A 13,531-nucleotide genomic window follows, 5' to 3' on the forward strand; every position below is an offset into this window, starting at 1 on the left:
AAGCACGCGCCGTGAGTCTCCGCACTGCGACGGATTACACGGATACACACACGACAGAGATTNGCAGCGCGACATTCTTGCAACGCGCAAAAGTTCGACTTCACGAAGTCACTTTAATGCCGCAACTTCTGGTGAGGATTACCGCGCTTACAACTGTTTTCGCGAGCGTTACACACTTGCTCATCTTTTATTCGCAACACTGTTAGATTATTTTCAACACAAATAAATATTAAAACGCCAAGAGTCGCGCGTGTTTTTGGTTTTGTTTTTGCTTTAATACTTCAATGTGTGCGTTTGAACAGGAGATTTCATAATATTCAAAAAATTGTTTCTTACATAATCAATATTATAATCATAATTATATTAATTTTTTGAAAATATATATAATTTTTAAAAATCTTGATCAGACAGATTGTAGTACAGCCATGTACCTCGGCTAACATCATAAATTCTTTCCAAGCCGCGTTTCTTTATCACGTCGGTGTGCTGTTCTACTAATTGTTGGTCGGCTTTTGTTGGTCTCAAATAGAGGAAAAAATTCTCGTCTCTATAATAAGCCTTTTCGGTGTAGTCTCCAGTATCCTTTATCAACTTTTCAACTGCTTTACGTTTTTCAATTCCAGTCTATAATCAATACACGCACAATGTGAGTGTTAGTTTAAATATTAATCGAAAATCACACACACACACACATTATAATAGGAAAACACATTAAAACTTTACATGTAACCAATCTGATATTAATTGTGTTCTTGTATAAATATTCTCGATAATATTTTACAGATATTAGGATATCTAGTTTAGTTTGTGCAAGTTTTTCGTGTTACTTTTTGATAGATGTAATATGCGCGCAATTGATCCGCTACGGAAAACTGATTGGAAATTGTCGATGCGGATAGTTTGTAAGCTCTCAATGATTCTGTAAGCTGATCGCATTTTGTCAAGCGTATTACGAACAAATCATTAATCTCTAGACTCGATATCGGTTTCACCGATAGAATCTAGGTACTCAATAAACACGTTACACTCACTGTTACACTAATGTAACCGGAGACGATGATATATTGACACTGTCTATCATTTTCTAGTCTAACGCGGCTGAGACCAATTTACCATTTCCAACAGATCGCGTTTTCGCAAATATTTTTGAAATACAGTAAACAACACGTAATTCATGAAAAAGTATATCTTAGCATAATTTGTCTTTGTTGGTATTTATATCTCTCGAAAAATATGTGTATATGTGTGTAAGAGATAGATAGATAGATAGAAAGAGAGAGAGAGAAATTAATACGTCTATAATTCATATATAATTCTGCGATGAAACAATGCAAAAAAAAAAATTGTTCGTGTAAAAGCTATATACAATAGCTACTGCAATAAATCTTTTTCTGCGAAAAGACAAAGTATAAAATACGACGAAATATTTGTCGTGTATATCATTTTGAGCTATTTAAAAAAAAAAAAAAAAACGAGGCGTCAAAACATGTTTTTTTTTTTTTTCATTCACTTGAAACACAAAAAGCCGCTTCGCGCGACTCTCGCGTCTCGTTTCGCAATTAACGCGAGCCACGTCATTGACATTTAAACAGCCGTTCGATAGATTGCGGTGGCGGAAACTTAGTTTTACTTCTGCATAGCCGGCGAAGTGANGCTATCAAACGTAACGATTGATTGCAGCAAGCTAATAGCGGTCTGATTGATTGCCGTAATGCTATTCGAATGTACGCCGCCGCTTTCGGAACGTTGACCACTGTCTACGTCACTGTCAACATCAATTTTCTCTATGTATTTCGAAATTACGCGCGCTACTTCAAATTTCAAGCTATTTTCGATCTTCGATATCATTCATTACGATGTCAAAATGTGATCTGATTTTCNGCCTAGTNTCTAAACTGTATNAATCCGGTGCCGGCGGCTTTTGCCATCGGTGTGGCATCAGATTTATTCGCGGCGCGACAAATCGTATCCTTACCGAACAACAAAGTTTTACGCGACACACAAATGCGATTCTTTTTATTTTTTAAGCTTCAACCAGTTTCTATTGCCCGAAGCTCAAACAATTCGCAGAAGTTTATTCGTGTGCGTTTTCGCGTGCTTTTCCATATAAAACAAGTTTTCCTTTCCNCCCTTCTCTCTCACGTACGACAACATATGACATTGGTCGGGAAACACGTTAGACTTATTTACATTCTCTCTGCAACGTTACGAGGGATTTAATCAAAATCGGTGGGTCGCGGTTTGTCAACATTTTCTACCGGTGCAGCACTATCAGGCGTATTCAGAGCGAACTGCATATAAAACGCGTTTTTCAAGCNATATNGTTTTCACACACAGACAGTTTACGTACCAGAGNTGATATTGCAACGACGATTTCGGACGACGNTATAGAAACTGACGGTTCTATTGCTTTCGCAACTTCGATCGCCGCGGCGGTTTTNCTCGTCGGTGTTTCTTCTTCCGTTGCCGTTTCGCTCGTCCNGATTTCTTCTTTCGTTGCCGTTTCGTTCGCCGACGTTTCCCCCGTCATTGTTTCGCTCGTCGGGATTTCTTCTCCCGTTGCCGTTTCGCTCGCCGGCGTTTCTCCCATCGCCGTTTCGCTCATTGGTTCTTTCTCCCGCGCGTTTGATTTTTCCTCCTTCGCAGATTTAGCCTCCGTTTCGCTTGTCTCTTCCGCTACGGAAATCTCGACAACCTCCTCAGATTGATCGTCCGATAACGCTTTACTCAACGGCATATCGGCGAAATCTTGCTCAGGTGCATCCGTCGTGGGATCAATCCCGATCGACGTCTCCGTTACAGCTTCAGACGCTTCTTCTGTCGTCTCTTCTGTCGGGTGAGCGACGNCGCTTTCAGCTTGTCTCATTAAATATTGAGCAATCTGCCTCGAAATATCCATCATATGTATTGCGTCGTCGTTTCTCGCAGCTCCGTACTCCGTGTCTATCACGATTCGGTTGACTACTCTCGCCGAGGACTGTATTGCGAAAAAAAACAAACAAACAAACAAAGATTGATCACAAGGTGTGGAAGTATCGATGATCGCGATAATGTTAACTCCGGATTGCCAGACAGCAGCTGATAAACGATGCAACNATGGGAGACTGACGGTTATGGCGGAAGTACAGCAACAACAAGTGTGCGCGAGGGAAAACGTAAGATAAATTGTACAAGACAGGAACTTTTCTTCGCAAAACTCTTCTTTCGCGCCGCACCATCTAGCTCTATTAGGGTTGCCGCTTGCCAGCTGAGATATCNGAATTTTTATTTATTTATTTCTCGTAAATTTATTATTTTATCGCCCTTGTATAAATTTAATATTACGTTTTTTTCCAGAGCGCGTTAATCTCTCGCGTTTCGCTCTTGTTTCGCGGTAAAGCGGCTGTGTGTCATTCGATATCTCCGAGAAATATTTCATACAATTTCCGTACAACCAGTAACGAGACGTACGCCGCGGGCGTTAAAAAGAACCGATGCTCGCCAGAATTAACAGTACGATCTCTTGTATCACGAGATGAAAAATAAAATATTTTATGAGACATATTAGTTACTCGTTGACCGATCNGCTTCCAATGCTTGTAATGAGTTCTGTACAAGGCAGCCTGATACGGAAAATCGTCCCACAGCTTGATCTCGTCTTTCGTCATCGGCAAGACCTGCGCAAATTAAGCGCCACTGTTATAAAAATTGAAATCTTTGAAATACACATTTAAAATTTATTTTTCCTTTATATAATCTCAAGTACGCGTTTAATGTGTACAATTATTATTACAATATTATTTTACACTTATAAAGAACGCAAAATTAATTTTTGTACGCGAGGTCATCATTTTTACGCACACGGTATTGGTGGATCGTATAAAATAATGTATGCATATTTTGTGACGCCCTACGATCTCGCAGAACATGAGTTCGGTTCGCTGTGTGTGTGTGTGTGTGTGGTCTCTTATGTTACATTTATTATATCTATCTAATAAGCGCACAAGGAGAGAGAAAAAGAACGATATCAAAAGATCGTCGCACCGTATCGGGACAGAGAAAGACCAGGAGTGAGAGACGCNACTTGGGAGCTCTTCGATTGCTCTTCTCTGAAGCGCCGAGATCTACAGTTGCACAAGAATTACACGCGGCCGAGCGATTCCCCGGATAAAGTTACTCAAATCGTTACCGTTTGATCCGGGTCGAAATGACGAAATAGAAACTCCGACTTTGTCTTTCGCTCCTACGTCTACTAAGTCAACTTGACTCTCTCTCTCTCTCTCCCTCTCTCTCTCTCTCTCTGTCGTCTCGACAATTGTAACCGCTGCTGCTGTAACTTGCTCCTCTACCGCTACCGGTCTTTCCTTCAACAAAAGCCAATATTCCTGAAGACAATACTCTATTGCACAGACATCGCCAAGTCATCCTATATGTTGGACTTGCAGGTGAAATGAAATATGTTCGAAACGTCACGTGCAATCCGTATGTCAGATGATGCGCTAGATTAAGCGCGCCAGCACGGATTTGTATCCGTGGGCAAACTGATGAATATGAAGAACTCCNCAACTGTATTCTGATTCTATACGGAATTCCATCCCAGAGAGACACGTGTGAATATTTTCCAGTTACATGCTCATGCAACGAAAAGCCAGGAAAAAAAACTATAATCTTCAAGATACAATAGATGACTGATTTAAATCTACAAGAACATCTAGTTTTGCATTATCCGAGAATTCTCTACTTTGTATCAATTCATTAACTCTTGCGAGAACGAAATTTCAAGTTCTTGATAAGTGTGTGTGTGTGTGTGTCTATGTAAAATGTGCATGGTAATTACCTCAAAGATTTACGCCCGTTTTCTCCATCTCCGATTAACTTAATCGACCGATTCTCTATTCCATTGAAATTGCCAGTCGCATTAATCGTTTAGCAGAATGGACCAATCATGGACTGATATACTTAATTGTCGATTAAGTTAATCGAAGATGGTGAAAAACGGGCGTTAAAGTTTTACACTTTAAGAAAATATGATTTTACTAAAGAAAAAAATCTGAAAGATAAAAACTTCGAATTTTTATTTACTTCAAAATATTTCTCTCAAGTTTATTCTATTTTTCCCTGTTGAACAAATTTTGTAGCAGCGTGTGTCTTTGTAAGACAAAAGTCAAGACACACTTCGTGTCCCTTCTTAGGCCGCCCTGTGTCAAATTGCGAAAGGTCGTCACCCATCCTTGACCCACGACGAGATTACACGTGGCGAAATGCTGTCGCGGTGAAAGAGATGTTGGCAAAAAAATTATCAGCGTTCTTTTCACGATCACCGAAATTTGTNACGCGGTTGTATCGCGAATTTTTGACACTGGCAATCCGTCATTCATTGCTCCGATTCGATTGCTGTTAATTTCAAAAAATTCGGCTCTTGATAAAATATCGTCAACAAGTTCTTTGATAGTTTCTTCAATATGAGAGCTTTTTTTCTCCCCGGTTGAGAGAAATGATTGACGTAACATCTGGTGATTACGATTAAAAGGGGTTGTCTTTGCAGAAGAAAATGTCTTTTAGATTAGATTTTTTTCGGAAATCACAAGATATAAAAAACACATTGGTTTCACATCAGGCGATATATTGTCACTTTGATTCTTAATTAAAAGCGTGACAGGTTTTGAAAATAACGATCAGATGATAATCGATCAATTTTAACTAAATGCTCGTGCATAAAACGTTTAAGTGCGTCACATTTCACAACTGGCTTTAAACGATTTAATGCGAGAGAGAGAGAGAGAGAGAGAGAGAGAGAGTTAATAAATAAACCAAAGTTAATACGTTATATTAAATGTACCAAAAATCTCTTGTAGTGTGCGTGTATAACGGCAGAAAACAGGAATATATCCCGCTTAGAAATCTTCTATATAAAGGCCACATAAACTCTGTTTAGAACAACGTAAATGCCAAGAATGACTCACGACCGACATTAGAAACAATGAGCGCGGCTTTACACGGAGATTACGCTTACGTCGGAAATAATGGGTACCTACACTTTCTGACCTGATAATCGCATCGCACTTCTCGTGTTGGCAATTTAATTCAATCCTGTTATTTTCAGCAATATNGGAACAATTGTTGCAGAACAGAATGTATTATGTAACATTGTTACATGTATTATTATGTGTTATTAATTAATTTGGAATTTAGTTATTTTTGTGTAAAAATGTGTCTTCACGAGTTTTTTTTTTGCAAGCATTTTCTACGACTGGAATCTGGCGCGGATATCTAGTTAGCAGATTGCAAAACCGATAGCGCGCTCAAGGACGATGGGCAAGCATCGCAAGAGCGACATTGCACTTTTCGGGAACCGGATGTCGCGTGTTCTTAATCAACCAATCTCAAACGATTGGCTGATGTATATAAAAGGCAATTCGAGCGTATATTAGCGGAGTTGTTCAAAAGTCGCGTTGCCGCCGGAAATCTTATACGATAGAGCATCGCTCTTACCGCAAATATNGCTTTACGCGAAGTATAAATGATGCAAATAAAAAATTGTAGAAGAAACTACTATAGTAATTAATTTAAATAAAATTACTTATGTGCAAGTTGCTCCAAATTAAAAAAATGAGTGGAGAGTAGAGAGAGGACGAAACACTGTTGGTTGTGTGTTGTACAACAATTTTTTATTAATTCATAAATAATATATAAACATTTCGATNGGGGATTCGGTATTTTTCAATACAAATTGTTNTAATAAATAATAATCAGATAAGCAAATAGAGCTAAAATAGTCGCAACGTATGTAATGTTGAGAATCAAAATTTAAATTTCCGTTATTTACAAATTGTTACAACACACGTAACAGTATTTCGTGCTCTCAGTGGCCTCTACACTCCATTCATTGTTTTACAAAATATATATATATACGTATATTTTATAAAAACAAACTACAAAATTTCTGAATTATATCTCTGGCTCTTTTTGCGATCTCCTGATCCTCGAACTCCATACAAATAGCTAAATACAATAAATTCTTTATACAACAATTTAAAAGCTTGTGAAAAATTCACCAGAGAAATTGGAAAAGCGCCGAATTGGGAAAACGTCTGCACGGAATGCAAAAGATTCNCCTGAGTTTGACTTCTGGCCGAGGTGTTTTTTTTTGCAATAAATGTTTTAATTTAATGGAATGGTAAACTTTTGCGTATTTCACATACGTGATGCAAGCATTTTATGTGAATTTTCGAATTAGATTTAATTCAAATTTCTTCATGTGTTTATAATTTAACACGTTTAAGAGAAGTTAATAAATATATTCATATAATTGCACGTTCAACATATCGGCTTGCATCGGCTCTAATTACTTAGTTGTAATAAATTGTTTATTTTTACGATCTTGTTATTTATACACATAGGTATGCGTTGCACTTGTGTGCGCAGTAGTACAAGTGTGCATACAAAACTACATTTCTCTCTCTTTCTCTCTCTTTTCCGCTGGCATTATATTATCAAGGATTTTCGCCGGACTTAGCGTTTACCTATGAAACGAAAGATAAACATTCCTGCATTAAAGATCACGAAATCTTAGATAGTGATCTTTGAAGAGAAACGAGGCGAATAAACAGTTTGCTGAGTAGTTGGTAATTTTTCGTTGCTCGTGCTCATTTCGAAATGTAATTTTTTTGTTCCAAAAATAGATTTTTAGAAGAAAACGCGAGGAAAGAGAAATGAATGTATAAGAAACGTAAAAATGTATTGCTAAAGATTCGCGAAGAAATATGTATGTCAAATCACGGAGAATACGGCTTAGTGGATATTGAAATGTACCATATTGCCATTTTGAGAAAAGACCGCGCAATACCGTACTCCTTGCAAACAATGTCTTCAAATATTGATGGCAAATATCACATTCTTCTTTCTGACCTAAATTTTCGAGCAAGCGTACTCGCGTTTCTTTCCTTACGATTGCATCATAATTCCCAGAATGTTAATAATTTTTCTTATTGCAACACGCGAACCGTTTGTTTTTAGTTACATTTNGGTCGTAAATATGTCGCCGTTAATAAAAAAAAAAAAAAAACAATTATCCACGAATTTATCAGATTTTTGTGCGCTCAGAAGAAAGGATATTAAACGATTTATAGTTTTCTCGATAAAACCTTCACGCGTCATGTAACAATGTGCGTAAACTCCAAAGACAAACTGTGTTTGTTATACGCGGGATATTAATTGCGAACCATTGCGTGATCTTTATTATTATTATATACGTTGAGAAAAGAGAAAGCNCGCTCTATCTAGGATAATCTATGATTTAGCATTCCAAGATATTGCTTGTTCTTTCACGTCGACGTCGAATATCGACGTCAGCTTTATCGAAACAATAAACGGAAACTTTGGGCGATTCAGTGCTCAATCTCTCGTGTTCTGCAAATCAAGTAGAAAATTACAATGTGAAACCGGTATGAAATACCGGATGCAATATCAGTTATTTGTAGAATTTTGAAAGTTAGACATTTTCATTGCTTTTATATATATTTAATAATTTAATAATAATTTTACATGTGTGTATTACTGTATATTAATATTATTTAATAATGTAATACACACACACACACACACACATACTCACGTTGAGATATAAAATATGCGTTATCCAGTGTGTGTTTATATTCTTTCTTTTCTATTATATTATAAAAACTTTTACGATGCACGACGTATATGCCATTACTTTTTTTATACTATTACTATTTTGTGGAAAAAATTAATATATCGTCATCTTAGTGCTAAAGTGTTTTATGTTCATATATTTTTTATGAATGTAGAATACTCTAGTATTTAGGTGACGGTACGTACATATATGTATAACCATAAATCAAAATAAAAAAATTTTCTTATCTAAATACGATTCAGCTTTACTTATATTTTTATATTATCTTAGTGATAAAAACATATAATATAATNATATTCTCTAAAAGTTAGAACATAATGATATAGTGATATTCTCTTCTCTTATTTAAACTTTTTCAAATTTTCTCACAGATCACNAATGTGAAACGCTGCAAGTAACTAAAAATGCGATACGCTTTGTTACCGGATTCGAGATTCAGGCAAAAAAAAATAAAAAAAGAGAGAATATAAATTGTACTAATTGATTAAAAATATAACTTGATTTTCTAAAATTTCACTAATTTGTGTTACGTATTCGATACATTTAACGTAACACGACACTCGAGCCGACNCTCTGTCGAACGAAGCCTCCGGCGGCAACGCGATTCACAATGATTTTGCCCCGAACCTGCACCGTTGCCTTTTAACTATCAGCCAATTTGTAATTGGCTGATTACGAACATCCGGTTCTCAAAAAGTGCAACGCCGATCATTACATTTTTCCGGTCGCTCGTGCGATGCTTGTCCAGCGTTCTTTGAGCGTGCTATCGACGACTCGCAATCTGGACATTCGCGCCGGATTCCGATCGCACAAAAACGATTCAATAAATTTTGTGAAAATACTTTAACGAAATATAATTAATAACACGACCACATAATACAATAACAATAAATAATAATAATACTACTCAATCAATAAATACTACTAACAATAAATAATATAATACCGCTATATAACAGCTTTTATATACTTGTAACAATGCGGTATCATGGTTTTTCACGTATGTTTAACATATCTCACTTGTAAACCAATGTGACTGATACGGTCAAGTTTTGAATATATGCTTTTATGTTGTTGAGCACAGCATTTATACTTTCTTATTACACAGTTGTCCGATCATATCAACATAATATAGATACGTACTATCTAAGATACACAAAAAGAAAAATCGCGTGCAGATTCAAAAAAAAAAAAGAAAACAGCAAGAAACATCTTATTCTTTTGAATACTTTTAGCGAAGTTTTAGCAAACGAAAAATTAATCTGAAACTTAGACCAGCCACCTATTTAACTCTTTAATACGGTAAATTTTAAAGTTCTAGCGTGAGTTTTGAAAAGAAAATTAAACAATATAAGTTTTTGATGAAATTTTTTTTAAAAAGTCTTGTTTTATCAGAATTTTTTACTTTTATCTCAAGAAATTAAATCACAAATATATGTAATAGCACTTAAAGAAAATAAAATAAGAAAAATACAAAATGAAAAAAATAGATTATTCTAATTCTCTACTATTTACCATAAGAGAAAGAGAGAGAGTCTAAATACAATTAAAAGAATATAATAAAAGCGTCGTATTAGATCGCGATATATCTCTCTCAGTGCCGATATAGCATGATATTGTGACCATATTACACGTAATACATTAAATATCTTTTTTATGATTATCTTGATTCTCTCTCACAACGGTACAAAGATTTTTTTCTCAAACACAAAGTTCAAGTACAAAGATCTTTTCCTCAAACACAAAGTTCGAGTACAAGGGTCTTTTTCCAAAATAAGTATAAGTATCGCCCCCGAATAGAGCGCGGCAGTCAGTCAGTTACATCAAGTTGTGCGAGTCAGTTGCTATAACCAATCGTCAATTAATCATAATCTCGGACGTGCCGTTTACTCACCTATAATTAATACTTTGCGAGTTCTAAGTGTAAGTAAAAATTAAAATAAAGAATATTGTAATTATGAAAGTAAATAAAATTATTTTTTTAAACTAACTGAGATCGCAAAAATCTTACAATATTAGCATTGCTACTCACGTGCAAGTCTTCTTTTGGCTCTTCTTCCGAAACGATTTTCTTCCTCTTTCGTATCTGTTCGAACATCGATGTCATCAGATCAGCGTTACTTCGAAGACATTTCTGCCACTCGTCGGTTATTTCGCAGATGCGGGAAAGCCAAGTCGCCCAAACTCGCATTCTTGCTGACGATACGCCGCGAGAATATTCCCACCGAAGTAGTTTTTCACTACATTGTATATTAGATAAAATTAAAATTTTGTCGTGTCAATTCATTTACAAGTGAAAACAATAACGTCGGAGCAATGCGTTGCGCAATATTAATACATATATAGGGCGATTGATAAGTATTCGAAACGATACATAAATAGCGGCATAGTGATATCACGTTACTGTGTTGTCGTTCTTTCATTGTTCAGAAGAACAAATGTCGAATGCTGGCTCGTCATCGCACGTAATGTTGTTCGTGTAAACTGCCAAAGTAATTTATGGCATCCATGACCTCATTGTGTTGTTTGGAAATTTCTTTCTACCGAGCCATTATTTCAGATTCGAAAACAAATGGCTATATCTGGCGAATAAAGCAAATGAGGCAGCATTACGAGGATCAACTGGTCAATTTTGGCTACAAGTTGAAGCGTGAGATGGTACATTGTCAAAAATCACCGAGAGCGTCTACTCTCAACAAATTGTCGCGCAAAGAAAACGTGCGATAATTAGCCGTTTAATATTTTTGTTCTTCTGAAGAATGAAACTTGTCAACGACAACAGCAATGTGACACTATTGACGGTATCTATGCGTCGTTTCGGATAATTATCAATCGTACTCTTTTCGTATTCTTTGCGGATAACAAATGTCTTATTGTTATCGCAAATACTAATACTAAGTTAATACGCTTTTTCTCTCTCCACGATCGCTTTATTTATGTTGAGTTGTAACTTACACATACTCACGCAATTATCAAAGAAAATTTTCTCAAAAATTTACAATTACTATCTATTTTCTATAAATTTTCGCGCAATTTTGTAACAGTCCTCAAAGATAAGCTGAAAGATTCACATAAATATAGAAATGCAATTGAAAGAAACTTATATAAAAATATATGCAAGTCTTTTAATCGGATGATTAATATTTTATCTGAGCTTCTTTTTATCCGAGAAAAACGGTTTGCTCTTACAATCGTGTGTTTGGTAATGTGTTTGGCAACATTTACTTGCCGAGCAAATGCATTTATTCAGATACGGAATTGTTACATCGGTAATCCCATTTAAAAACTAACAATTTCCCGGTGCCACAAGAATCGAGAGCTGTTACTGCAGGTGTCATTACGTGTATTTGGAAAACGACATGGGAGCAAAACCGAGCGAGAGGAAATACGCGCGGAAAATGACGAGACCTGATTTCCCACAGTGCAAATTCGTGTTACAAATTCTGCAAACCGCGTTGCAGGTTTCTCGATATTTGTAGATTTTTTTCGTCTCTCTGTCACAATGACGGAAATAAACAACGAACACGACAGGAAATTGGATTGCGGAGAATATGCACAATCGTAAAAAAGAAGAGCTGTGTCAAGCGCGAGCATAATTTGATTATTTAGGAAAACATAAAATATAAAATATTTAGAGATAACACGATACGCCTTGTGCAGAAATGAGAAAAAAAAAGAAAATGATTTTGAAAATAGGTGAGCGGCGGAAAGTCCGACGGTGAGTTTCCTGTTTTTCGAGCGGCCTCGATTTGCGTCATTCAACCTACACCTTGAACTAAAATTACCGATCACCAAATCGTCAAACTATTTCGAGATGGGATTCACGAATTACGCGAAATGGAATCTTTTTCGTGCGTTTGACATCATATATCGACATGTCTCAGGAGTGACTTTTACCACAAAACAATTGGGAAAAAAATGTATGAGAATATGTAAAATACAATTTATATATACACAAATTTTATATATACACAAATAGAGAATTGAAAAATATACATTTAAAAAGTATTTAATTTTTTTTTGTAATATTTTGTACGCAAACCTCATTGCATATGATTGTAGAAACAATATTTATATGTAAAACTTAAATAATGTATATACAGGATGTTCCGTTTTAATTGCTCCACGTATGTATATAAATATTACAAATAATTAATTACAAATAATAAATTATTCTACATGAATATTATAAAAATAAGTTATTTTGAAACTATCAAACGTTAACTTTCTCATTTTCTTTGTGTCGTCTAATAATAATACAAAAATTGAAAAGCAATCCAAAGAAAAAGAAAAGAGCCAATATGAGCCTCAGATGGTGTATGGAAAAAGTTTATTTGATTGATTCAGTATTGCATCATCTTCAAAATAAGATAACATTGGAATTGAAAAGAATCAATTGTTGCGATAAATTTAATGCTGTGGTCAGCGCAGCGCAAAGTAACACTACCGAGTTAAATAAAAGTACACAAAATAGATAGGTAGTAATTAAATGTAGGGTGATGAAAGTAGGTGTGGATAAGAGTATTGTCAAGTGAAAAAATTGCCTTACTCTTTAAATTGTCCATGTTCCTGCAGCTCACTGTCCTCATCGTGTAGTGCCCACAGGGGTAATGCTCCCGACTGGCTTTCCTGTATGAAATAAAATAAACTAAGCTAAAAAGTATTATATAAGCAATAAAATAAAATTTACGAATATATACACAAAGAATTTGAGATAAAACATTGGTTTGATTTTATTTAAATCGCATATATCAATGCAACGTGCATAAAATTTTAANGTGAAAAGTTAGAGAAAATTTAACATATGTGCGCAAACATTTACATATATGCAAATTTATATTTTCAAAATACATTATTAATTCATCGCGCGTTATTGCACGCAATTGTGACTATCGTAAA

At 35.6% G+C, this 13,531-nt stretch overlaps 1 protein-coding gene across 1 annotated transcript; it reads right to left on the minus strand.

The window, feature by feature from the left end:
• Positions 1–390: 390 nt before the first annotated feature.
• On the minus strand, positions 391–13,262 carry LOC109864126. Its single transcript, XM_020445042.1, has 5 exons — positions 13,182–13,262; positions 10,665–10,872; positions 3,552–3,656; positions 2,351–2,977; positions 391–624 (listed from the first exon to the last, which is right to left on the minus strand). The coding sequence occupies exons 2-5, from the start codon at positions 10,821–10,823 to the stop codon at positions 391–393; spliced, it is 1,125 nt and encodes a 374-aa protein (XP_020300631.1). The 5' UTR covers positions 10,824–10,872; positions 13,182–13,262.
• Positions 13,263–13,531: the final 269 nt, after the last annotated feature.

Source organism: Pseudomyrmex gracilis, unplaced genomic scaffold (assembly GCF_002006095.1).
Source record: "Pseudomyrmex gracilis isolate BER0280 unplaced genomic scaffold, ASM200609v1 scaffold_17, whole genome shotgun sequence".
Taxonomy (NCBI): domain Eukaryota; kingdom Metazoa; phylum Arthropoda; class Insecta; order Hymenoptera; family Formicidae; genus Pseudomyrmex; species Pseudomyrmex gracilis.